The sequence below is a fragment of the Wolffia australiana genome, chromosome 2, assembly GCF_029677425.1.
Source record: "Wolffia australiana isolate 7733 chromosome 2, ASM2967742v1".
NCBI classification, from domain to species: Eukaryota; Viridiplantae; Streptophyta; class Magnoliopsida; order Alismatales; family Araceae; genus Wolffia; species Wolffia australiana.
The window spans coordinates 775,073-803,000 of NC_135836.1; the positions used below are offsets into that span (position 1 = coordinate 775,073).

General features: G+C 39.1%; 1 protein-coding gene across 1 annotated transcript; it reads left to right on the top strand.

Annotated features, from left to right (window-relative positions):
- The first annotated feature begins 1,095 nt into the window (after positions 1-1,095).
- On the top strand, positions 1,096-11,448 carry LOC144716476 (mannosyl-oligosaccharide 1,2-alpha-mannosidase MNS1-like). Its single transcript, XM_078591588.1, has 14 exons — positions 1,096-1,454; positions 2,220-2,267; positions 2,357-2,545; positions 2,634-2,746; positions 4,976-5,041; positions 5,611-5,782; positions 6,431-6,520; positions 7,940-8,067; positions 8,352-8,417; positions 8,518-8,626; positions 9,165-9,263; positions 9,937-10,017; positions 10,094-10,264; positions 11,051-11,448. The coding sequence occupies exons 1-14, from the start codon at positions 1,305-1,307 to the stop codon at positions 11,291-11,293; spliced, it is 1,725 nt and encodes a 574-aa protein (XP_078447714.1). The 5' UTR covers positions 1,096-1,304; the 3' UTR covers positions 11,294-11,448.
- The last annotated feature ends 16,480 nt before the right edge of the window (positions 11,449-27,928 follow it).

Here is a 27,928-nt window from a genome sequence, read left to right on the forward strand (position 1 = left end):
CAATTTGATTGATCATTTGCTTTCACTAAAAACAATTATGAATAATAAATTTTTAAAGATTTGGTCATTTTCATGTAGGTAGTGAGTATTAAGTATTAGCAAAAAGGATGATATTTTGATAAAATTTCTGCAATGGGATTTGATCTGGTCAAATATATATAATTTCCTTCAAAGCTCCAACTCTTTTCTTCACTATTCAGGCAATTATTTGCTTCTACTAAAATCTATTATAAATATTTGATCTTTGCCATTTAGGCAGAGTGTATTAATTATTTGCGGAAAGAATGATATTTTGATAAAATTCATGTTATCGGATTCGATCTATACAAAGATGTTTATAATTTTCTTCAAAATTCCAACTCTTTGTTCAATATTTTAGCATTTTTATTGGTTGTTTGCTTTTATCAAAAATACATTATGAAGATTTAATCTTTGTCATTTAGGCAGTGAGTATTAATAATCTGAAAAAAGAAGGATATTTTGTTAAAATTCCTATTACAGGATTTGATACAGTCGAAGATATATATATATATATCTTCCTTCAAAGTTCCAACACTTGTCATCACTATTTTGGCCATTTTATTCATTATTTGCTTCTATATAAAAATCCATTTCAAAGATTTGATTTTTATAGATTTGATATTTGTCATGTAGGCAGTGATTATTAAGTATTACCAAAAAGGAGGGTATATTGATAAAATTCCTGTTATGGGATTTGAGCTGATCAAAGATGTATATAATTTCCTTCAAAATTTCCAGCACTTTTGATAACTATTTTGGCCTTTATATTGAATATTGCTTTCTATCGAAAAATGTATTCTAAAGAATTGATTTTTATACATTTGATACTTGTCATGTAGGCAGTCAGTATTGATTATTACCAAAAAGGAGGATATATTCGTAAAATTCCTGTCATGGGATTTGACCTTGTCAAAGCTGTATATAATTCCCCTCGAAGTTCCAACACTTTTGATCACTATTTTGGCCATTTTATTGATTATTGTCTTCTACTGAAAAATATATTCTAAAGATTTGATTTTTATAGATTTGATCTGGTCAAAGATATATATAATTTCCTTCAGAGTTGCGTCTCTTTTCTATACTATCAAGTCTGAAAGCGTCGAAAACTTGCGCTCTGGGCTGTCGGCGAGACGGCAAGATCGAGCTCCGGGGGAGAATTAAGCGTTCAAGATAGTAGAGAAGATCGAGAATCGGTTTTTGGATGGTAAAGTGAGTTCATTTTTCGGAAATGGTGTGAAATTTTTGAGATTCAAGGTCTGGGGACGCCGAAGAGGGCAGATCCGATGGCTCGGAGCAGATCCTCGGGCTGGTTTCGGTGGATTAATCCGTCGTATTATCTGAGGCGGCCGAAGCGGTTGGCTCTCCTCTTCATCGGCTTCGTGGTCGTGTCGTTCGCCGTATGGGATCGGCAGACTCTCGTCCGCGAGCACAAGGTTCGGTTTTTTATGCTTCGGGGAGTTTTAAATGATCGTTTGGGGACGCCCGCCAGGGCCGATTTGTGGGATTTTCGATGAATTATGTTTCTATAAATTAAGAATTTTGCCTTTTTACGTGCTCCATTGAAGAATTGTGGGCTCTTTCAGTGAATTCTCGGATGAGATTTGGACAATTTACATCTTCTTTCTCTCCATTGCCACTTGCCTTTTTACATGCTCCATTTTGAAATCTCGGGCATGGTTTTTTTGCGGTGTATTGTTTACTGAGTTTTGTTTTTTGACGAAATTCTCCGATGAGATTTGAGTAAATTATATCGTCTTGCTCGTCATTATAACTTGCCTTTTTTACTTGCTGCATTGCTAAATCATGGGCTCTTATAATGAGTTGTCAGATGAATTTTGACCAAGTCATATCGTCTTTCTCGTCATTATCACTTGCCTTTTTACTTGCTCCATTGCTAAATCATGGGCTCTTATAGTGATCTCTCAGATGGGTTTTGAGTAATTTATATCGTCTTCTTCTCGTCATTATAACTTGCCTTTTTTACTTGCTGCATTGTTAAATCATGGGCTCTTATAATGAGTTGGCAGATGAATTTTGAATAAGTTATATTGTCTTGCTCGTCATTATAACTTGCCTTCTTACTTGGATCCATCTCTAAATCATGGGCTCTTATAATGAGTTCTCAGATGAGTTTTGTGAAAGTTATATCATCTTGCTAGTTAAGTTTCGATCGTCATCAATTTTCTTTTCCTTGGCAGGAAGAAATCTCAAAATTGAATGAAGAACTGTCACTTCTACGCAGTCGGGTACTGATTTCCCCCCAAACAAATAGCTGCAAGATCATTTAAGGGAATAATGAGTTAGAACGTCTTTGATATTTTCCAAATTTGTACAGATGCGAGGATCCAAGGACATGCTGATTGATGAGAGTTGGGAAGTCACAGAGAAATCAGATGAGCCCCCCAAGAAAATTGCCTTCAAAGACAGTCCTGTTGATGCAGAACGTAGAGAGAAGGTGAAAGAAGCAATGCTTCACGCATGGAATTCTTATGTTAAGTATGCCTGGGGCCAAGATGAACTTCAGGTTAGCTGCGAGTCAGGGACAATGCTTTTGTTGTACACGTGTCACCCTATGATTGCTTAATTTAGATAAATCTTGCTATTCTGGACAGCCGCAAACCAGGAACGGTGTAGACAGCTTTGGTGGTCTTGGCGCAACTGTGGTGGACTCCCTTGATACATTGTACATAATGGGTCTTCATGACCAGTTTAAGAAGGCCAGAGAGTACGCCATCTAAAGCTATGATTGTGGTCATTATTTTTACTATTCTTTTTCTTTTATAATGAGTGTTTGAAGGCCCCCAGGAATCCCCTTGAATAATGCTTACAATTTATCCTTTTGTTTGTGAGCTTTAGTATCTTTGCCAGGAAGGGACATATATTACTTGAGTTTTAAATTTCTTCAAAAAGAAAAAAATTAACTGAGTTGTAAAGCAACTATCTTATGTTTGTTGGTTGTGCACGATTTTATTCTTTCGATCCGTTGTTTTAAATTTCTGATTCAGATACGGCTCTTGAACGAACCAAACTAGTCTACATTCTCGTTATGAATATTTGAACTAAGTGAAACCTCTGAGTTCAGCTACCTTGAAAAGATGTTTTGTACCAGGATTTTTTGACACAAATCTAAGGTGTTCGCAGCTCTGTTCTTTTGTCCATTCGTTTAAACAAATCTTCTACCTTTTATAGTATGTCTATTATATGGATCCATATTTAATGAATTAAGTAGCTTATGGAGAATTTTAAAGCAACTAGCTCATGGCACGTACTGTGGGAAGAACATAGATTGATTTTGGTTTGAAGGCTAAATCTGGCTTATTAACTGCAAAAAATTAGAATTTGATCAGAAGCAGAATTCTTAGAGCGTTGGTGACAAAAAGACAGTGAAATATAACTTTCACAAAACTGGTTTCAGGGATCCTTAGCAGACCTGGTTTACTTTCTTTTCTCTGCGAGCTAAAACATATGTTACTCATTGAACATTAAAACTCTCGAGACTCTTCATGAGGACTGACAAGGGTTTTCCATATATGAGATAGTTAGACGGTTTTATGCAAGAGGGACAATGGGTAGTGGTCAACCCATTTAAAAATGACATGTTTGAGTGAAAATTAGCAGAGTTCCTGGCCTAGTTTTTCTCTTATTGCACCCAAGTCCTTCCCATTTCCTTTTTGATTTCCCGGTGCCCTTGTCTTCCCCCAAAATAGTACTTTCTTCTTCTAATGTCATGACAGCAATGCTATGCCTTCAGTCGCTATGCGTATTAATGTTTCCAGTCGGTTTTAATGTTCGATGTCTCCTTTGACGATGACGGAATTGTCAGTTGACAAAATCACCTCTTGCCATTACGATGACTAAATTGCCTTTCGTCATGGGGGTGACAATTGTCTTGCCATTACCTCTTGTAATTCTCCCTCTTAACCTGATACGGGACTACCTTGAACATAAGTGGAGAGGAGAAAGAAGCAGAAAGGAGTCCCCATTCCCAGCTCCTCAGGCTATGTGCGAGGAGATTCCTGGGCAACAATCTACCTAAAAATAAAAGGGGACCCCGTAACAGAAAGGCAGGAGTCTTTTCCTGGAGCTCACGTCAGAGTTTGGGCTGCTTGCTGGGAGATCCTCTCCCCACCAGAGGGGCAAGGCCCATCCGGCTTGTCCTTCCTACTTCTTCTGTTTCTTCTCCCTTCCTGTGTTTCGTTCTCATACCACACTAGTTGATCTCTCTATCTGACTCTTGAATCTTCTGGCGTTATCTTGGAATATTAGTATTCTTGGCATTTCTTGAATTCAAGAGATCGATCCACGTTGTTTCAGATTCCCTCGACACTGCTGCAATATCTCTCCCAGGGGAATCGTATCATAACCTCACCCAGATGATGAGCGCTGATGGCAAAATCATCATTGTAATTCTTCTGCAACCAGGATGATAATGACAAAGATGAAATCATCTGCATCACTTAAGCTGCGCTTGATGATGATGATGGCAATGGTTTTGAATAAATACCTGGGTACGGGAAATGTCCGGTCCAGGTTCAATGTCCATGAAAATCCTTTGTTTTTGAAGGTATAATCATTGAGCATGAGCCACCAAATGTTGCTGTTGCTTTAGATTTAACTGTATTGTAGTAACATTCCCTGTGGTCCACAGTACTATTTAGAGAGAAAAGCTAGTACATTAGTTGGGATGGCTCTCTGCTTTTTTTTTTTTTTGGAAAATGGGATGGCTCTCTGCTAAACGTGTTCTTTTTAAGTCCTTTGGTTTAACTTTGTGCATACACCTCCATTCTGATCTTGAGTGTCAGAAGCCAATATCCCTTAGGTCTCTCTGGATCTGTGTTATTTTTTGAGGTCCGCAGTACTATTTAGAGAGAAAAAAGTATCTTAATGAATTATTAAAAACTCTAACTTTCTTGTTCTTTATTTAACATCCTGTTATATTATGGTGCTAGTGCAGTTGGGTTGCAGATTCCTTGAATTTCAACAAGGATTACGAAGCCAGTGTCTTTGAGACAACCATAAGGTAGTAATCATACTTACATTTGGGGCTTCTCTTTCTCATTATTTTTCTCTTTTCTTTTTAACCTTGTCCTCATGTAGCCAGATACTTTTTTTTAAAGAAAATAATGAAGATTGCCCAAGATCCGTGGTCAACCTGAGTCTCTTAGTATATATGAACTCTTAACACAAGTATTACTGTACTTGCCCTCCCACTCTTTTGAACCAGTGGGAAGCAAAACCATCCACATCATGAAGGATGCTGTCTGTCGAGGCATCCCTCCCCTTAAACATCACCCCATTACGTTGCTCTGGCTTTGCCTAAAGCATGCAAGTGGCTCGATATTTATTAAATTTCTAATTGGGTGATGATCATGAAATAAGTTCTCTGCATAAATTATAGTTGACGATGTTGTTTCATTCTAAATATGTGAAAGATGTTGAATGGGAAGACTTTGGTGTTAAACTGTCTTTTTTCTTGGTGAAGAGCCTTCTAAATTTTGATCAGCCCGCTCATATCTTTTATTTATATTCATGGAAAATTTAAATGAATCAAAATGTCTATTTCATTGCTGTTCTGAACTTTGGCTGTAGGGTTGTTGGTGGTCTCTTGAGTGCGTATGATCTTTCCGGAGACAATATGTTTCTTCAAAAAGCTCAAGATATTGCCAACAGACTGCTGCCTGCATGGGATTCACCTTCTGGCATCCCTTACAATAGCATTAATTTGGCGCATGGAAATCCACACAATTTTGGATGGACAGGGGTATTTTTGTCTTGCAACCAATCTTGATTAACTTTCTCTTTCACTGGCTATTTATCATCTCCTCAGTTACTTGTTATAATACTACTTAAAAATTTACAGAAAGCTGATGCCTAAGGATATCAATAATTGTAGCTTTATGGTTTTGCTTCAGCAGTTGTATTCTTTTTGGATAAAATTTATATTAAAAAATGGTTAGTGATGACTCTGAGGGTCATCAACCCTTGTGCAGTTATAATAGATGGTTATCCTTGTTGGGTTCTGTAAATAAATCCAGGAAAAAAATTGATTATCCTTGTTGAGAGTTGGCTCTTTTGTATAATTTTCCTGTCCCTATAAAAGCTAGGAAACTTCTTGTTTTGATTCAGTTTGGATTATCCCTTTCTCTCTTCCTATTTCTGTCTGTCTTCTATTTCCTCTCTTATGGTCTCTATTGCTCTCTAATGCACTCTATCTCCATCAGGGTTGGGTTCAACAATCCAGGCTCTCAAATTTTCCTATTTTGGCCAACTTTAATTTTTTTCTTATCTCTTTGGTGTTCATGTATCGATCTGACGCTGGATGCTTTATTCACCATTTATGAAATAATTGAAATGACTGCCATGTTCTATTTACGAGTAAAATTCACCAGAATTCTACATATTATTTCAGGGTGATAGTATCTTAGCGGATTCAGGCACTGAGCAGCTCGAATTTATTGCTCTCTCCCAGAGGACAGGTGATCCAAAGTACCAAAAGAAGGTTGCCTTCCCTCCGCTGGCTGTGCAAACATGATGCTTATTTTATAATTTGTTTGGTTTGCTGTCCTGGGATAAACTTTTTACATCATCGTCACAAGTGTGCGGGGTGATGACACTGACAGTTTAGTGATTGTCCTTTTAGTCATGGATCGATGATGATGACAATGATGATTGTGTCATCGTCATCATGGAGCAGACAAATCATGAGGACAATGATGACTCATCATTGTCCTTTTGTCATCCTTAACAAGGATGAGAAGCTTGCTTAAGCAGGAACTATGAGGAGCTCATCCTAGGGGTGGAGCCTGGTAAGAAGGTTGGCAATATAGCCATGTCCCCTGAAATCAACAAGATGGCTGGTGGCTGCAGTAGTTGGAAGTGGCAGCAGGATCAGGAAGCTCAGTGTGGCGGGGACCACTAACAGCAATGGGAGACAGACGCAGCAGCGGACAGAGTAGATTCATTGTTCCATCATCATCATCATTGTCCTTGTTATCATCTACCTCTAAGATGACAACGGCGATTTCATCATTGTCCTCCATGAAGCAGACCAGTGACAATGATGAGGAAGATTTTGTCATCCTTGTCATTGTCACAAGGTATGGCGACCAAACTCTAGCATGTCTATTCCAGGCCAAGTGAGATCTACATCTAGCTTTATCCATTTGATTGCATGTCACAATTGACTTTGTAAGTTTCTTGAAGATGATTGAAGATGCTGTTCTTTTATTTCTCTCCTAAAGTCGCTCCTAAAGTCACTTCTGCTCATAAATCGCTCTTAAAGTCGCGCCTACAGCTAATGCTTCCGAAAACACAGAAAGATTCTGTGGTCATGCTACGAAGTAAATGAACAGCGAATGAAGAAAATCAGAAGAATGAAAATGTTATCCGAAGGCGTGACTTTAGGAGCGGAGCGAAGGCGTGAGTTTACGAGCGTCATATGCTAATAGATGAGTTCTTTCAGAACCTCTCACGAAAGCATTAGATGCTGAAACATTCCTAGGACATGTGTATATGATGGGCATTCATTTACTTTTGTGGAGGCTCTGAAAGAAGGTTCCACTCCAAAGGTATAGTCAGACCATTTAAGCTGCATGGTAAGATCTGCATGTAGATCTAAAAAATCAAGAAATGGGACAAGAGGAAGAAGGAGAATGGGAGAGGTTGAAGAGGTAAGAGAGAAGAAGGGAGAACGATAGGTGAGCTGACCCTCAATAACTTCTGAATTGTTGTCCTCATGACTGCCAGATACAGCTACTTGTGACAAGAAACCACAAAAATGATCATTCATCAAAAAATGGTACTCTCATGACATTATAAGGGCGTGTTTATAACCCAAGGATTATTGAAGAATCACTTATAGCTTTAGATTTGTTCATATATTTATAACTCGGCTATAATATCTCCTTGCTTTGCGTAGGTTGAAAGGGTAATCGATGAGCTTCGGAAAGATTACCCCAGTGACGGTCTGCTCCCAATATATTTAAATCCCAATACTGGAAAACCCTCCTATCACTCTACAATCACATTTGGCGCAATGGGTGACAGGTGTGCTTCTTTTTAATGCTCTCTCGATTTATACTGGTCACCCTTGATACTTTTCATTTTTAAAAATTCCTGTGAGGAATTAACTCTTTTGGAGAACCAACATCCAAAGTATTGAATTTTTCATGAGTTAATATTTTTATAAAAATCTGTAAATCTAAATTTCACGATGTCTTTTCTCTTTGAGATAATAATTCTCAATCGTTATTTTTCACCACTCGACTGATAAGTTGATCAAATTGAAGTAAGAATAAAAAATAAACGTATCCAATGTGAAACGTTTGCAGTTTTTATGAGTATTTGCTCAAAGTGTGGATACAGGGAAATAAAACAGACACCGTAAAGCGTTACAGGTCAGAACTCCCATCCGTTGGATAACCTTTCATTGGCTTTTCATTTTTTCAAGAAACTTCATTGAGTAGTTCCTAACAGTTCGTTACATGCAAAAAACAGAGAAATGTGGGAGACTTCAATGGATGGCCTTCAAAGCTTGGTCCGTAAAACCTCACCATCTTCTTTCTCCTACATCTGCGAGAAAAATGGGGATTCTCTCTCAGACAAGGTGTGGTTTTTCCTTCTAACCCTCTCGAATTAAGTAGGATTCAGTACAACCCAATGAAGTTATTTGATGGTTTAGCAATGACTATTTTTATCCATACAATGTTTTAACAGACGTTCTTTTTTAACCCATACAATTTTTTAACCCTATGAATTTTTTGAATTTTAATAACTTTGTTAACCTCAATAGGCGCCAATGCCATTGTCGCTGTCAGTTATCCATACAACCTTGTCAACTAGGCCTTTGTCATTGAGGTTGACACTGATGTTGACGGGGTTGACAGCTTTTTAACAAGAAATTTACTAAGTTGACCGCTGACATTGACGGATCATATCAACTATCCATGATACCCCATCATTGTAAATGCCAACTGTATACGGTAACCTCATTGATGTCAGTGATATTGCCAACTGACCTAAAACTTGTCAACGTCACTATTGACATCAAAGAGGGTTGATAATGCTGATGATGATGCTGAGGAGTGATGAACCCTGTCTTGGAGTTTGAATTTTTAGGTATCTATCTGACTACAAAATGGCAGATGGACGAGTTGGCATGTTTTGTTCCGGGGATGCTGGCGCTCGGATCCTCTGGCTACGGCCCTGAAAAGGGTGCCAAAATTCTCTCTCTAGCTGAAGAGGTAAAATGACCACACTTTTCTATAATTCCTGACTCTCGCTTCTTGAAAGATAGCATTAGAGTTATTAACATTCAAAATAGTAATACCACCTTCTGTGACGTATCCTTGTCAGTTCCTGTTTAATTTTTATAAAATTTGTTGACAATCAATCTTTGTTTTTAAAATTTTGGTATCACTTAATAATTATTTTCTGAATGTCTTGCCTCATGATGCCTTCATTATCTTGGTGGCCAATACATTCTGTCTCTGTTGACGAAGATTCGAACTTAATTTGAGAAATATTATGATAAAACGAACTGATTATCTTTATGCATCTCATGATTAAGCACTCCAATTCAAACTTATTTTGTCTGGAAAAGGTCTCCCGATCTCTCCACTGTAGCTGATGAGGTAAAAAGACTCCTCATTGGGCTAGATTGTTGCCTGTGTTAAAATTCCAGATGCCCACCTCTTGGAGGAATAAAGTGGATATTTTATTTAATACTTTTCAAAACAATGGGAGTAAAGTCTTTTTTGATGGGTCCTCCCTTCCTGTTTCCCTGACAATATCTTGAGTAAGCTTTATCTTCCTGTTTAGGATTTTACCTTTGACTTTTCTATGATTTCCAACGTCACATACATAGATATGTACCATATTATTTATGTTCTTAAAAAGGGATATTTTTCTGCACAGCTTGCTTTGACGTGCTACAAATTTTACGAGTCAACCCCCACAAAATTAGCTGGGGAGAATTACTTCTTCCGAGCTGGGGAGGTGCATCTTTTTCTTATGAATAATTAATTAATTTAGTTTGATAACTGTTATTTTTTACAAAATCATTTCACTATAGGATTTGAGTGTGGGAACGTCGTGGAATATTCTGAGGCCTGAGACGGTGGAGTCTCTCATGTATCTGTGGAGGTTTACTGGGAACAAAACGTATCAAGATTGGGGATGGAATATATTCAAGGCTTTTGAGAAGAATTCCCGTATCGATTCCGGCTATGTTGGCTTGAGAGACGTAAGTCGTATTTCTTAAAACTGATAAATCCACTTCCATTTTTTTCATTTTTTCCATTCACCGTTATGTGTTTTCTGTCTTTTAGTTGATTTGTTGAAAGAATATGGAAAAACCTCTTCTCCTCTTGGGAAGGGTTGTCTTGCACTTTAGTGTCATTTCTCTTAAGTGAGGGAGATGGAGAGAATTATGCACATATTAATAGAGAGATATGGGAATTGGATTTTTAGAGAGAGAGTTCTGTAGATTGATGAAAAAGGAGAGAGATAGGAAGAAACTATGAAGCAGGATGGGATTGAGGCAAGTGGGAAAGGTGAGGAAAATCACGAAGCTATAGGGAAAGGGAGGGGTAACAGAAAGATTTAGGTCGAGAGAGAGAATTGAATGAAAGGGTTAGAAAGAGAAAGTCGTATGTAAAAGTGATAGCATGAAGGGTAGAGATGGGTAGAATTATGGAGTAGGATGAAAGTGTGAGGATAAGAGAGAGATGTACATCGATATAGGGAGAGAGATAGATGAGACAGGATCGGAATAAGAGGGATAGAGAGAGATATAGATACATAGTGACAGATACAGGGAGGGATAATAGAAATAAGAGGGATAGAGAGAAAGTCGTATGTAAAAGTGATAATAGAAATACAGAAATGGTGGTTCGAGAGAGAGTAGTGATGCAGTGAGGAGCATCTCTCTCTCTTCTATTTTTCCATGTTGAGTTTGTACTTTTGCAATTCTAGAGAGAGAAATCCATGTCTCTCTTCCTGACACGGCCACCGTTGACCCAATTTACAGGTCAACACAGGGTCAAAAGACAACAAGATGCAAACCTTCTTCCTGGCAGAGACGCTTAAGTACCTGTACCTGCTCTTCTCCCCACCCTCTGTGATCTCCCTGGACGAGTGGGTCTTCAACACGGAGGCCCACCCGCTAAGGATTGTTCCCAGGGATGGCGGATTGAGCCGCAAGCCCCCCTCTGTAACCAAGCTTTTCGGCCGGAAGCAGGGCGGCGGACGAGAGAGAAAGATATGGAGCTAGAGAGATGAACATATGTTGTTGAGTTTAATTTAAACTGTTGATAAATTAGGCATAGTGGTCCTGAGGTAGATGTTATGATTAGGACTTCCTTTTTTCCTGCTATGGGAGGGGGCTGCTGAATCTGATATTTTAGAAGTTAATTGACTTTTTTACCCCTTCGTTGGCTGGAAAATGTTTCATGAGCTTAAGTTTAATAAAAGAAATATTTCTATTGTTTGAGAAGAAATATCTGATAAATAAGATATGCTTATTGAGTTCTAGAGATGAATAAATATAAAGAGGTTTCCGAGGGAGTGGGCTTTGACAAATATTTAATGTGTTTTTGGTGGAATGTTTGTTTAATAGCTTAGGGAGGGAGACTTGATTTCTATAAATTCAATGGGCATTAGTTCCATCTCGTAAGAGTTAGGCCTGAAACATTCATAAATAAAAAATTCTAGGAGGATCCCTCGTACTTGGAAATCATAAGGAATATAGTTCCAATGCTTTAAGTACACCTGGACCTAATAAAATAAGTGACACTCGACATTGTAAAAATTTGTAGATGTAGAAGTTATCTAAGCATGGACTAAATTTAATGAAGACACATATTTGGTTTGAATAAGCACTGCAGGATCCTAAATTGATTATTAGAATTGGAAAAAAAATTCACATAATCGAATTCAGCACATTGATGTATGGTATCTCTTTAGTATACACCATGTCAAAGAATGTGTCGCTGACTACAAACTCATGGAAACAACTCACACAGGGACGAAATTAGTCATCATGGTAAGAAGGTTTTGGCTAGATAATGAAATATATCCAATCAAAAACTCATTCATAATATCGGGAGAGGACGAGGAAAATGTTCCATGAACTGAACTTTCCAGAGTTACTGAAGCAATTTTATGGAGCTGAAATAATTTCTTTCAGCTCATAATTTTTCAAGAATTAGATTAACAAGGGAAAAACCCAAATTGATAAAGAGACATATTCATAGGTAACTTAAATATAATTGATACTGTTGATGAAATAAGTTGTAGGCTAGCTGTTATATCATTATATTGGGCATGTGTACCTTGGCCCAATAAATCCATTACATACTCTTTGACCTAAATAAAAATAGTTTCATGTCTATTTCTCTTTGTCTCTTTAACCAGATAATATAATTTGTGGGGATCATTCTATTCCTGATGCCTTGTCAACATTAAAGCGATGTACTGCTGCTACTGCAACTGTCTACGTCATGTCTGGAATGTTAACTCAGAATTTTTCTAATCCTCTGAAAATTAGCTGAAAATTTTCTATTATCCTCACTGATTAGCTCTTGATACTTGTTATTCTGCCGTGTGCCTCATTACATCCTTAATTATCTCTAAAGTAGATCTGGGTACCATTGCTGTAGGACACCAATGGTACACAAAATTTCCCCACATTACTCCCAGGAACCTGTTCTAAGGTAATATTTTTTAGCAGGGATGAAATACATCGATCATACACTTTGACCCAAAGGTCAACTATACCACATGACCGATGAGTCAACCCAGGAAAGTAATCCAAACTATTTAAAATGACATTGTGAGATGAACATTCTCTTCTCCTGGACTTTAAAATCCATGGTGACAGAGATCAGTGAATCCTGTGCAAATTATGACATCAAGGAAATCTGGGATATCACTCAGAAACAACATTCCATAAGAGATGATGAATCATGCATAGCAGATCTTGTAGATAACTCTATGAAAATATTTTAGAAAAATCATACTTCTTTGGAACATGCAAAAAAACTTCAAGCTTTATGGAACGAATTCAATTTTTATCGTTCGCGTACGTCCAATTCTGTAGATCATCAACATGTCTCATGAGACAGGGTTTTTGGTACCTAAAGGGACTAAGGTCTAAATTTGAACCTGTTCGAGCACTACTGTTCAACCATGAGCATAAAATCAAATTTGAAGATACTGTTCAATAAATTTGAAAGGAGGAATGTTGACTTGGCCTGGTATCTTATCACAACTCTACTACACCTTTGATTTGAAGTTCAACTTGCAGCATGAAGCACTCATAACCTAGAAATGTATCTCAACAGTTTACACCTAAAGCTCAACCATTCATGAACCTCAATCTACTGACAACAATAGAAACCAGCCTTGTTGACAGTCAAGGCACACTAAATAGACTTGCTAGAAACTTCATGGACCACCTGCATGGGCTGAGATGATCATGGGTAAGAGTGAGAGAATGTTACAAAGAACAGAAGACAGGATGGATGCTGAGAAACATCCCTTAATTAAAGATATCAAATGACTTAAACGATGAACTGCATCAGCTTTAGAGCAAACCTCAGGGTACTAACGTTGGATTTTCATCGGTGTTTTGGTTAGATTAGTCATTATGCCTCTCAAATATAAGTAAATTATCTCACAACTTAGATTTTTTGGATTTTAGGCTAAATTACAACTGATCATATGACCCACCTGAAATTTGCTTTCAAACAGTATGAATATTGTCAGAACTCTAACCACGTACAAACTATGGATGGTATATCGATTACAGTTTCTGGCATAGATAGTAAAAACCTTGATCCAATTTTTACTCTCAACCATTTCTTACAAGCACCACAACTTTGTGTTAGTTTAATCTACTTTCAAAGATCAGCCTAAAGTTCATCTTATAAGTTTATTTTTGATAGACTTAATACATTTCCTATGTGACAAAGTCAGGGGCCTGAAGCATGGAAAAGCTAGAATTAAGGATCACTTGAACTACTTGCACTCTTCAAACCAGGCTAACCTGTGATCGGTGTCAGATGCAGGGAAAACTCTTGCATCCATAACTGAATCATAAGTTAGTACTGAAGAAACCAATTATGTCCACTACAGCAACAGCTGGGTCACAAATCTTTCCATCTCTTAAAAAAGTTATTTTCCTGAAATTTGTCGATAATTCGGTGTGAGGTATGTCATCTTTCAAAACACAAAAAACGACTTACCCTTCATCTCATTCCTCCTTTTAATGATCGTTATGGATCTCATTGGTTCATCATTTTAGGAGTGATCTTAGTTGTTTCTTCAAATCTACTCAATGAAAACTAGATCAGATGTATTCCTTATTATTAAAATATTTGTAAAACAATGAAAAACAAGTTCATTATCTAGTTTTTGAACCCTTCTCAAGCAATTTCAAAAAGATAATGGAAGAGAGTTTATGAACCTTGAAATTACTACCTTGTTTAAACACAAGTTCATTATCCATGAGCCTTCCTGTCCACTTATACCTCAGTATAATGTAATGGATAAAAAAAATTATACACATTGTGGAAAAAAAACTGAGCTCTACTTATACAAATTAATAGTTCCAATACATTATGGGGAGAAGCTTCTATCTTTTCCACTTGATAAATTGTCTTCCCAGTCCATCCTTGAAAGGGGAACCCCCTATCAAAGTGGTATCAAAGTCCTCTCCCACTTCTAAGCCATCATGAATTGGAACTACATTTTTTGGTATGTGAATGTTATGTGGATTTAGATTATCATCAAACATGTAAGTTACCCCATGAGTACCCCTACATGTCTTTTTTGAATACTCAAACACTCAAAAAGTCTGTAAGTGTTATCATCCTCCTGCACAGTACTGTTTACTCTCTAAAGATGTTACCTTTAATTGAAGGTTTCTTAAAATGATATATATTATTCTCTAAGCTTTTCAGTACCATTACCTATACCTCTCACCATTAGTCAAACTCTGATTTCAGATGTCAGGTCACCCTTGTATTTTAAAAAACTTGGAATTGACATGAACCTTAGGGAAGTATGGAGAGTACGGAGAGCAATCCTAAAGGACCCTCGTACTATCTTCTCTCTCCATATCCAAGACTCCTCATCTGGATTTTGAATTCATGATGATCCAATAGCTCTGCCCTCTATTGTTGCAAAAAACAGAGTCCTCTGGCCAAATTCATTTTCATCATCTTTTGTCTGATTTGATGGGAAACTCAAATGCCAGCATAATTGCGCAAATCAGTAAAGTACCATTTCCACTGGGTAAAATTGTAAACTATCACAACATACTTCCTACATACTAACAGTTCTTAATACACCTCCAACAAATTCGAATCCCCTGATCATTCCAGGAGGCACCAACACAACTTCAGCGGAAAGAAGAAATGTGTACTGAACTGAAAGCATTTCATTCTAATCAAACTTGGGAGTTGAACCATGTATCACCTAGTAACTTTCCTATTGGCTACTAATGGGTCTACACTATACAATATCATACTGTTGGCCAATTGGACTGTGATAAAGCATGGCTTGTTGCTCAGGGGTGTATGTAAAAAAATGAGGTTGAGTACATGGAAATGTTTGTTCTCGTGGAAAAAATTGAATACTACATGAATTCTCATATACTTGACTGTGATTCACGATAGTACCTTCTGCAATTTGACTTTAAAAAATGCTTACCTTCATGGACACTTGAATGAAGAAGTATACATGAAAAAACCACCAGGCTAAAACATTTCCCATGGACTAGTACGTTGTCTTTGAAAGGCCCCGTGTGCTCTAAAAGAGCATCCATGGGCGTTGTTTGAATGGTTTACTAATGCCATGAGTCAATGGATCACCAATAAGCTAATGTTTATCATGCACTATTTTATTTTCGCTCCAATCCCTGTATTATCTTTATTCTTATTGTGTATTTTTTGATGTTGTAATTATTATAGGAACTGGTACCATAGGTATTTAAAACATAGGCCAGCAACTAGGTTCTCGATTTGACATTAATAGCTTGGGAGAACTCACACACTTCTTGGGGATTATAGTAGATCATTCTGCTAGATGTATTACTGTCCCTCAACACAATAAATATGATCTGCTATATGAAACTGGGTAATCTCCAATGCCAATGTGTTTTGACTTGCATAGAACTAAATCTGTAACTTAAAGTTTAGATAATAATTAACCCGTCATAGAGCTATTTTCCAATTAGCTCTTAGTTATAGATCTAGGCTATATGAGCCCTAACATCTTGTATTCTCTAAATGTCTTTGTTGGGTATTATGGCTTTGATTTGGATGAAATAAAAGTGATTCGCACTATGGACAACTGTGAATGGAATCAAAATTTTATTTAAAACCTAATAATCGAATCACTTGGGCACAAATAGGAGCCATGATTTATTTCATCCTTGAATGAGATATATTGAGCTTCTCAAGTGTGCAGCATCTGGAGGTATCCGTGTGATCCATGCCATGTCAAATCTCCTCATTCATCCTAATGATCCTACTTCTTTCTCCGCCATAGTTGTTACACCATCCTCATCCTATCGAGATTGGAGACAAGATAAGGGGAGAACGAAGAAGGAGAAGGGCCCTAAAAAAATTGGGCGAGGATAATTTTCTTAGGGCCTTCGCTTACTTTTATAGCTTCCTTAGAAACCCCAAAATACTTCATTGAAATTTTTATACTAAGTGGGTAGTTTTTTGTCAAAATATCCACACTATAACGGTATCTTGTTATGTCTAAAAGACTATTTGTGTGTGACCCTCAGGGCCCATGTAAGATTCTAATTAATAACTCCAATGGCCCAATAACTATTCGTGGCCTTTCAATTTATATAGGTGTATTATCATATAAATTATTTGATGACAGATATATTTGACCAAATCAATAGGTAGAATCTGAATCCCTTGGGAGGCCGAGCTACACCTCATGGCCTAGAATATACAAAGGTGTTCATTCACTCATTAAAACTTCCTATCATTGGTTACCATGTACAAAGAATTTCTCATTTTCTTGTCACTCCTTGAATGACATAGGGTATACTCAATTTTCAAAATCTAATCAGTCATCTGAGTTAGTACCAAAGCATTCAAAAGAAAACTCTTCCATGATATTTCAGTGCCATGGAAAAAGACTTTATCAAATCGTCTTGTTTGAGTTGTCTCCTCTAATCCCATCTTGACCACTAAACTATTTTTGCGAACTTCTTGTTCACCCGAGCTAAGATAGTTCAGATTTCCATGAATAGGCACTCCTATGTTATACTTAAAGTACAACCATCCTTCCACGGCATGTCTTTAGTGTCTAAAGTCTAAGGACCACTTACACATTCCTGATGTGAATTAACTTAGTTGGCGGTCTGGTATAATACTATGCAGGGATTCATATGGATCAATGCGGAGAAGTATTTTTGTTAAAGAGCAGCTACTATCTATTCCTAGTTTCTCCACACAAATGGCTAAGGGATCAGTCATACTCATCGTATGAGTGAAACTATATAGTGTTCTTTTATCCACATACTATGATGTCCTTTTGGAGTTTCATACACATAAGAATACTTAGAACACATGCATGAAGACTAGGGATATCTATATCATGATATCATCATAATTTGCTAAGTCAGATCATGTAATCATGGACTTCATTATAAGGATCTTGTGTGGATTATAGTGAACATAGAGTATTATTCATCATGGGAAAAGATATGGAATGTGTGATGGGTTTTTAAAAAAGATCTATTACAATTATTCGTGAATCAGTTTATACATCACGCTAAAGTTCCTCAATGCAGGTTGCCTACAACTTATGTCTGTAATTAAAAGGGACTATGGGCCTTAGCCACACATTATCAGGGCAAGTCATCATTTATTGGGAATTATACAAACTCTAACTCTGATGGCTCATGGATCAATCGCAAGACTACCATCGGGTACTGTTCCTTCCTCAATGAGAACCTGATCACTTGGGACAATACAAAGCAACAAGTCACCTATCTCACAGGAATAATTTTTATTGTTCCATAATACTTCTCTAACTTTTAAGAGATATGAGGCATAGATGAATCTAAACATCACGGCATATGTCCTAAATTTAGATGAATGAGTCATTCATTTAACTTAAAGATTTATCTTTCCTCACTGTTGTCACCGTCCTCATGTTGCATCTAGAGTTCATTCATTAGTGTCTCTGGAATTCTCCAAGTGATTGATCAAGACTTTGTAAGTATATTATGCCTCAGAAAATGATGCACATTTTGAACGACTAAATTATATTATTAGTGCATGCAGGATACAACAAGGAATATCTGCATACAATGTTGTACAATATTTCATGCAGTACAGTCATGGGATACCATCTGTATGTCCAAATATGAAGAAAAAAAGATAAATTATTTAAGTACAGAATACATAAGCTAGTTATGCCTTTTTGCACGCCAGGTTTGACTTCTATGATTTTCTGTCAAATCACTATGCCTGACTATTTAACTATTCAAACTTTACATAACTAAATTTCTTCACCTCCCTTCCTTTACTTTTTCATTACATTTCTCATTATTTTAAACCACCATTTTTTTCATTTATCCATGTTAGCCCTTGCGTTTGAAAAGTAAAGCTATATCAATCATCGTTTGCCTGCATGGTACTAGAAATATTTACTTCCAAAGGTGATGCTATCTGAAATTGTAAGATTTACCAATTATTGAGAAATCATACAATTCATTGCAAGATTTGTAAATTATTAGGAAACCCTTTCCAGCTCATTGTCGGCTCAAATGGCACAACAGTGTTTGATCAATAAGCCTTAGCTAGTCCACTCACAATTAAATATAGGCTTATGAATTATATGAATATATTTACTGTAACTAAGATGTATTCTATATCAAAAGTTGTTTACTTCTTAAATTTGTCATTCTAAATATCCGTGAGTATAGACAATTGTCCACAACATGCTTGAGAACACATACATGTACTCAATTTAATGCTGGAAAACAGGTCAATATAATCTTACGAGCCTACCTACTTACTATAAGTATAATCAGACGTATATTTATAGGCCCCAATAGTGATGCATCATGTTGAGCGGACACCATGCTCTCATTGTCCATTTCCTGGCCAGATGCAATTTAAGATGCTCATATAAGTTAGGAAACAAGTAGAAACATCTCATCAATTTTTCATTTTTGTCGTACAAAAAATACTTCTTTTCATTTGTATGTCATAAAAGGTGATTATGCCCAAGACAGAACATCTTTGCTATATGAGGGCAACCTAATGGACGATTTCCTTCTTAATCGTCCATTAGGTTGTTTAGTTAAATCTTTAAGTTAAATGAATGACTCATTCATCTAAATTTAGGACACATGCCGTGATGTTTAGATTCATCTATGCCTCATATCTCTTAAAAGTTAGAGAAGTATTATGGAACAATCTAATAAATAAGAAAATCTAATCTAATAAACAATCTAATAAATTTAGGACATAGTCCATTAGGTCATAGCCCAGACTATTGGCAATTTTTTTGTTTCATAACTAGGTAGTTGGTTGGGCAAAATTTGGTGCTCTAACTAAGGGCATCTGCGAAGTCTTGTGAATTATGGCATTCTTGGTGAATTGGGTTTTATTTTTGCCCAACCAACTACCTAGTTATGAAACAAAAAAAATTGCCAATAGTCTGGGCTATGACCCAGTTCTACATGACTGGACCAAAGAAATGGAAATTGACTACCATTTCATTTGTGCAACATTTATGTACCTAAAAGCAACTTGATGACCTCTAGACATGGTCATTCTGTTCTGTTCGTTTTTTTTTTTTTAAAATTTGCACAAACGAACCTCACAGGGGTCTGTTCGTTGTGCTGTTCTTTTTATGTGCAAAAATTGGAACAGATGTTCGAACAATTCGCACAAATTGCACAAATTCGCACAATTCGCACAAACCGAACAAATTCGCACAAACCAAACAAATTTGCACAAATGAAAAAATTCGCACAAATCGCACAAATTCGCACAAACTGAGCAAATTTACAAAACCGAACAAATTCGCACAAACGAACAAATTCGCATAAAACGAACAAAATTCGCATGAAGAGAACATAATTCTCACGTAGAGTAAAAAATTGCATATAATTGCTCGTAAATTGCACAAAATTGAATTTTTTTTTTGCATCTAGCAAAGTATAATATACTAAAAATATTCTAATTTATTATATATTATACTAATATATAAAAAGGGGGGGATAATAATATAAATGGAGAGTTTATTACAGTGTGTTTGTTATCATGATGAAATAGTTTATTAAGATGTTTGCAAATTCCAGAAGATGATAAGTGTGAGGAAAGATTTTAATTAATATTATTATACGATGAATAGAGATTTTAGTAGGGAAGATATTATAAAATTTTAAATAAGAGATAATTTAATTAAAAAATATAAATTTAGAGTTGAAATGACTGAAATGATAAATAAACGGGCATAATAATTTATTTATATTTAGAGTAGGTCGTGTGGTCCGGTCCGATGTTTTCAGCCAGCGTTCGAATTTTTCACGGCGGCGTGAGAAATATGTCCGATGTGCGGACAGATTTTGTGCAACGAAATCTGATTGCACATCACACAAAATCGGAGAAATGAACAAAAACTTGGCATGTGTTTCTTTTTATTTAGAGATATGCCCCTCCGCCTATCTCTCTTCCATATTTCTCTAAGTAAAACCATAGGGAATCCAAAAATGGTGATATATTTATTTAAATATGTTCTTAAACCTCATTTTTTAAAATAAATTATGAAAAATAGATTAAAATTCTATAAAAATTGAGTAGGGTTTATAAGTTACAATAAAGCTATCTAACCTAAATTCATAATCATTTTTATGAATTTTGTAGATTTATTTGTATTAACATTCTTTTATGAAAACTCACAAACTGTTGAAAATTTATTTTGTTGAAAGAGCTCATCAGAAAAGTACTATTTATACAATTCTAGTATCTGCAAATATACCATAATTTTTTAATTGACAAAATTAAACTTGGCATTTTTAAGTTTATGTTTTTAAGCTTAAAGATGTTCACTTTTAAGCTTGGCAGTACTCACTAGAGAAGTTTAATTGACAAAATTAATGAGTCCATTCCAAACAACAAGTAGTAATATGACTTAAACTATGGATGACCAAATATATACGTAATGTATACATAAACACTGATAGATACCTAACAATTCAATATTCTGTAAATCTTAATACAAGCATTTATAGATGGAAAAGTGCAAGTGCATTTTGAAAACATAAAAGATGTTCTGCCAACTTAGTTTCATAAACATCAAAGGAGCTGAGAGGCAAAACGACTGACTTTTTTTTGGACAACAACAAGCATTGCTGGAGTGAAATTGTGATGCTCCCAAAATGTGCTGTCATTCCATTGAGTACTCACCACTTCTCCTCCATGTGTTGCAGGGTTGAAGTCTTTTGACGGGATGGTAAGAATTTCTGTAATGATGCACTTGGTACTTACCCCAATAAGTATATCTTGAACTGGGCAAAATTGCTCTGTGTTGCCTCCATTTGTATCGTTTGTAATGGCGACGACATCAACACGACTTCTGCAGACACGCCACCGCTGTTAACCGACCATGTCAACGCACCGACATCAAACGTCTCCATCTACGCACGCACCGTCATGCGTCATGACACGTCGTCAACGCCAGATCAAGAACTGCCCTCTATCATGACATGATATCACGTCACCTACCTTTACTTTTATTTTTATCTCTCACATTTTCTCTTTCCTACAAGGCCTATATATATGGGCCAATGATGCAAGAAACATTTGGCAGGTTTTATTTCAAGAATTGAATTTGCTTCTTGGAGGACTTGCCCTAGCCCTCTTCCCATCAGACCGTCGCCGTCGCCGTCCTCGCCATCGCCCTGAGCCGTCGACCACCGCTCCTTCTCCATGCCCGTTCGTGTCCTACAATCTGTCATCAGGATCGCCCAAGCACCAGGCTGCCCACTCCAGGGCCGCCTAGCGCTCAAGTCACCCCGCCATCCAAGTGCCAGGCTGCCCGCTAGGCCCACCCGAGCGCCCGGCCGCCCATGCTAGGGCCGCCCAGCGCCAGGCCGCCCCATCAGGGCCGCCTAGTGCCCGGCCGCCCAAGCGCCATGCCGCCCCTGCTAGGGCCACCCAGCGCCCAGGCCGCCGAACGCCTAGCGCCTGGCCGCCACATCGTCAGGCCGCCTTCGCCAGGGCCGCCCCACGCTCAGGCCGCCTGGCCATCTAAGCGCTAGGCCGCCCACCAGAACCGCTCGAGTGCCCGGTCGCCCACGCTAGGGCCACCCAGAGCTCCACCATCCAAGCGCCAGGCCGCCCCATCAGGGCCGCCCAGGCCTCCCCCGTCATGGCCACCTGGCGCCTAGGCCATTGAGTGCCTAGCACCGACCGCCCAGCGCCTGGCCACCCAGTTGGATCCGCGACACCGTGTCAAAGCGCACGTCAATCGTCCCGCCAATGATACGATCAGAATTCCTCGCATCCTCATCGCGCACTCATGGTGCAGAGGTACCCCTCAAACTCTTTGGTGTCTGTGTTCTTCGTCTAGTGTTCCACGAGAAGTTCTTCCACCGCCGTCAAATTTGTTTTAGGTTTTTTGGAATTTTCAACGACTAGTGGATTAGGTATTTCTTGAGTTTTCCAGTGAGCGTGAATTCGATAGTATTGATTTGGACGCTTGGCATCATCGCAGTGGTTGAAGACAGTACTCCCACCCTCGACGAGGAAAGGGGTTGCACCACTACTAATTCATCGAATTTAAATTTTTCAAAATCGATCGTGTGAATTGTGGTCAGTTTTATCCATCCCCTCTCCAAACCAGCCCAATATTTGGCCTTACCCGTTGTCCCTTTTCCGTCACCAAAGTCGTCCTACATCCATTATCTCCTGTTGTCCTGCATAGTTGTCCTACATCAGTTTGTGTGTAACACGTTGTCATCACCGTCTGGTTCAGAGTCTGACCTGATGACAATTGTAGTCTGGTCTTGGGGTAGTTTTAGCAGTCTTTGTTAGAGAAGTCGCACACTCCTTCGTGGTGTGCACCTATTTCCGGCTCCTACGCCCTCCATTGCCTCCTTGTGGCTGTGGATGTACCTGTACTTTGTGAGAGTTTTTATAATATTTCTGTGATGAATGATGTTCCAAGTCATTCAAAAAATGTTCAGAAAGAATTTTTTTTTAAACCAATGGCATCCAACTGTTTGGGAAGACAGGAAGATAGACAAAATTGACAGATTGGGAGGAGAGAGTAAAAGAGAGAGGACCAAACCTTAATAGACAAACATAACTGTCGAGGAGCATTTAAAAGATTAATAAATGAGGATATAAAAACAAAGAAAGAGAGAGAGAGATCAAGCATTGATGTACATAGATGGTAATGGTTAGAAGATAGAGAAATGCAAACAGAGAGAGAGAGACTCTCACGGGCAGACTTTTTGAGAAAGGGTACTCTTGAGATAGAAATACTCACGTTGTAGTTTTAGGGTGTGTTCACACGAATGTCAAATGGCCCATATTCTTCATCACCATCTTCGTCCTCATCTGCTCCCAAGTCATCGTTGCTGTACCATGACTTCAACATCATTAGGACTCCAACGCTCTCTGCCGTGAGCCTCAATCGCCCGTAGTTGATTACACGGCGACCTTCTGAGAATAGACGCTCACACGCCGCACTCATTGCTTGAACAACTAGCAATTCCTTCGCAAACAGTGCTAACCTGGGGTAAGAAAGCTGACCTGTTATCATTGTAAAATTAATCAGATATTCGATCAGGAAAGCACGAGATTAGGAATATAAAAAATGCAAATTTCATGATACCTGTCATCTTCCACCAACGCAACACCTCTGTACCAAAAGTTGGAGGGGGGCATCGCATAAATGTCGAGCTCTTTAATCGGATCAACTCTTTGTGGTAGTTCAAACGGATCTAGTAGTTCTTCTAGCTCCATTTGTATGAAATCACTCGTCGTTGACAAAGCAAATGGTTTGGTGGGTTGACTCCCAACACTCCTGGATACTGAATGGGACTCCACGATATTGCGAACGGTAGATAGAACATCATTCTTAGCCGGTGGATCAATCAAGCGAAGCTTCATGGATGGGTCGAGTAGAGAGACGATAGTGAAAGCCTCATTTTGTGTCAATACAGACACATTTTTTCTAACTTCGCCCGCATAGCGGAACATACATTAGATAAGGCGTTCCTTTGCCTAGCAGACATAGCGTGTTCAACAAGAAGCATGGAGGAGTTCATTACTCCCACTCTAGCAGACATAGCTGTCCAACAAGAAGCATGGAGGAGTTCCTTCTTGACCCTTCAATTTGTTATACTCTTTACAGTGCACATTTAGCAAATGTCGCCATGGACCGTACTGCAACTATACTTGTTCTGCTCTACTGTCACTGCACGACCCCTAGTATGAGTCGCACATAAATTGCATGTGAAAACCTTAGGTGCCACCTCTGTGAAGTGTATCCGTGCAGCGCATTCGTTCTTTCTCTTTCTCTTCTTTTCGTTGTTGCCAACACTCCCCTCTGTCGATACAGAGCTCTCGGAGGAAGCAGAAGTATGCAATTGAGGTTTTCTAGGCATCTTAAATTACAAGTTTATCCTAAATTACGAGAAAGATAGATAGATGAATTGGGAGACAAAGATAGAGAGAAATCAACAGAAACATCTCCAAATATTAGCTGATCCAATTTTACGCAATACAGCACAAATACCATGGTTTATCCAAGAAAACAATGTTTCATGGTTCAAACATAAATACCATGGTTTTAAAATTTTAATCAAGGGTATGCCAACCATTCCTTTGGAATACGATGAAGACATCAGTACTGAATGACTTCAGAACAACAGTAAAATAGATTCAAGAACAAATAACTTACTTCCAGCATTTTTGGTGACAGAATATCCTTTTCAAAAGAAAATTTGTTATTAAGCGATGATCAATACATCCAAAAATTTACGCGGACATAGAGAGAGAGTGAAATCAACATAGAGAAGAGGAAATTATTTGAAAAAAGCAAGCCAAATCAACACGTACCGAAATCAAAATCAAAAAGGAAAACTTACCAAAAACTAAGCAATCTGAATTCTAAAAGACTTCAGAAATGCTCCCTATGCTCCTCAGCCAAACCTCCACCAGAACAGCGAGTCTGTCGGGTGCCAATGGAAACCATACATAGAGAATGAGAGTTTGGATAACCGAACGACCAAGTGTATAGACAGGGCATTGAAGAACAAGAGGGAGAGGGAGAGGGAGAGAGTGAATGGACGTGTGTGAAGGAAAGAAGAATAGGGAGAGGGAGAGGTAGAGAATGAGAACGACAGTGAGAGTGAGAGACAGATAGTAAGGGAGAAGGAGAGGGAGAGGGATAGGGAGAGAGTGAGTGAGAGAGAGAAGAAGAGAGAGAGGGTGAGCGTGAGTGAAAGAGAGAATAAGAGGGAGAGGGTGAGGGTGACAGTGAAAGTGAGAGACAGACAGTAAGAGGGAGAGGGAGAGGGAGAGAGTGAGTGAAAGAGAGAAGAAGAGGAAGAGGGTGAGGGTGAGTGAGAGAGAGGAAGAGAGAGGGAATGAGAGTGATGCTGAGAGTGAGAGAGAGGAAGAGAGAGAGAATGAGAGTGATGCTGAGAGTGAGAGACAGAGAATTGGATAAGATGAGGGATAGGGAGAGGGAGAGGGAGAGAGTGTGTGGAAGAAAGAAGACGAGGGAGAGGGAGAGTGAGAGGAAGTGTGTGAAGGAAAGAAAAATAGGGAGAGGGAGAGGGAGAGGGAGACAATGACAGTGTCACTGAGAGTGAGAGACAGAGTGTAAGAGAGAAGGAGAGTGAGAGGGAGAGGGAGAGAGTGAGCGAAAGAGAGAAGAAGAGGGAGTGGGTGAGGGTGAGTGAGAGAGAGAAAGACAGAGAATTAGAATGATGCTGAGAGTGAGAGATATAGAATTGGAGAAGAAGAGGGATAGGGAGGAGAGAGAGTGAGTGGAAGAAAGAAGAAGAGGGAGAGGAAGAGCGTGAGGAAGTGTGTGAAGAAAGAAAAATAGGGAGAGGGAGAGGGAGACAATGAGAGTGCCAGTGCAAGTGGGAGACAGAAAGTAAGAGAGAAGGAGAGGGAGAGGGAGAGGGAGAGAGTGAGCGAAAGAGAGAAGAAGAGGGAGAGGGTGAGAGTGAGTGAGAGTGAGGCTGAGAGTGAGAGACAAAGAATTGGAGAAGAAGAGGGAGAGGCAGAGGGAGAGAGTGATCGAGAGAGAGAATAAGAGGGAGAGGGTGAGGGTGAGTGAGAGAGAGGAAGACAGAGAGAATGAGAGTAAGACTGAGAGCGAGAGAGAGAGAATTGGAGAAGAAGAGGGAAAGGCAGAGGGAGAGAGTGAGCGAGAGAGAGAATAAGAGGGAGAGGGTGAGGGAGAGGGAGAGAATGGGAGTGACAATGAGAGTGAGAGACAGAGAAATGGAGAGGGATAGGGAGAGGAAGACTAATTGAGAGAGAGGGAGACAGAGAATTGGAGAAGAAGAGGGAGAGGGGGAGGGAGAGAGTGAGCAGAATAGAGAAGAAGAGGGAGAGGGGGAGGAAGAGGGAGAGAATGGGAGTGACAATGAGAGTGAGAGACAGAGAAATGGAGAGGGAGAGGGAGAGGAAGAGTAATTGAGAGAGAGGGAGACAGAGAATTGGAGAAGAAGAGGGAGAGGGGGAGGGAGAGAGTGAGCGGAATAGAGAAGAATAGGGAGAGGGGGAGGGAGAGGGAGAGAATGGGAGTGACAGTGAGAGTGAGAGACATAGAAATGGAGAGGGAGAGGAAGAGGAAGAGTGATTGAGAGAGAGGGAGAGAGAGAATTGGAGAAGAAGAGGGAGAGGGAGAGGGAGAGAGTGAGTGGAATAGAGAAGAATAGGGAGAGGGGGAGGGAGAGGGAGAGAATGGGAGTGACATAAGAGTGAGAGACAGAGAAATGGAGAGGGAGAGGAAGAGGGATTGAGAGAGAGGGAGACAGAGAATTGGAGAAGAAGAGGAGAGGGAGAGGGAGAGAGTGAGCAGAATATAGAAGAATAGGGAGAGGGGGAGGGAGAGGGAGAGAATGGGAGTGACAGTGAAAGTGAGAGACAGAGAAATGGAGACTGGGAGAGCGACGAGAGCGAGAGGAAGAGAGAGTGATAGAGCGGGAGACAGAGAATCAGAGTGACAGTGAGTGTGCGAGATTGAAAAATGGAGAAGAAGAGGGAGAGGGAGAGAAAGAGTGACAGGAAGAGTCAATGGAAGAGAGAAGAAGAGGGAGAGGGAGAGGGAGAGTGGGCAAGTTCGTACCTCTCAAGAGATTAGGCAGCTGGTGATCCGAGAAGGTTCAACACCGGAAAAATCTCCTGTGCGCTCCTCATCTGACGGCCGGAAGAACGAGCGCGGGGGGGGATTGGGAGAGCAACGGCTGATGAGGAACGGAGGGAGCAGCCGAGCAGGGAGACTGGGAGAGTGATGGCCGACGAGGGACGGAGGGAGCAGGGGGGGCTGGGAGAGCGATGACCGACGAGGGACGGAGAGAGAAGGTGGGGCTGAAAAATACCTAAAAATTGAGATTCCAGAAGGGGGATGAGAGAGTAGAGATGACGGGAGACGGGGAGAGCGATGAGGGAGTACGGTGCAGGGGGGGGGGAGACTGGGAGTGTGGAGGGATGTATTTATTTATTTATTTTTAAAATATTTGCACAATTCGCACAAACGAACCGCACAGGGGTCTGTGCAGTTCTGTTCGTTTTCAACTTTGTTCTGTTCGGAAATCGGAACAGAACGCACAATTTGCTCCAATTCGCACAAAGCGAACAGAACGACCATGTCTAAATTGACG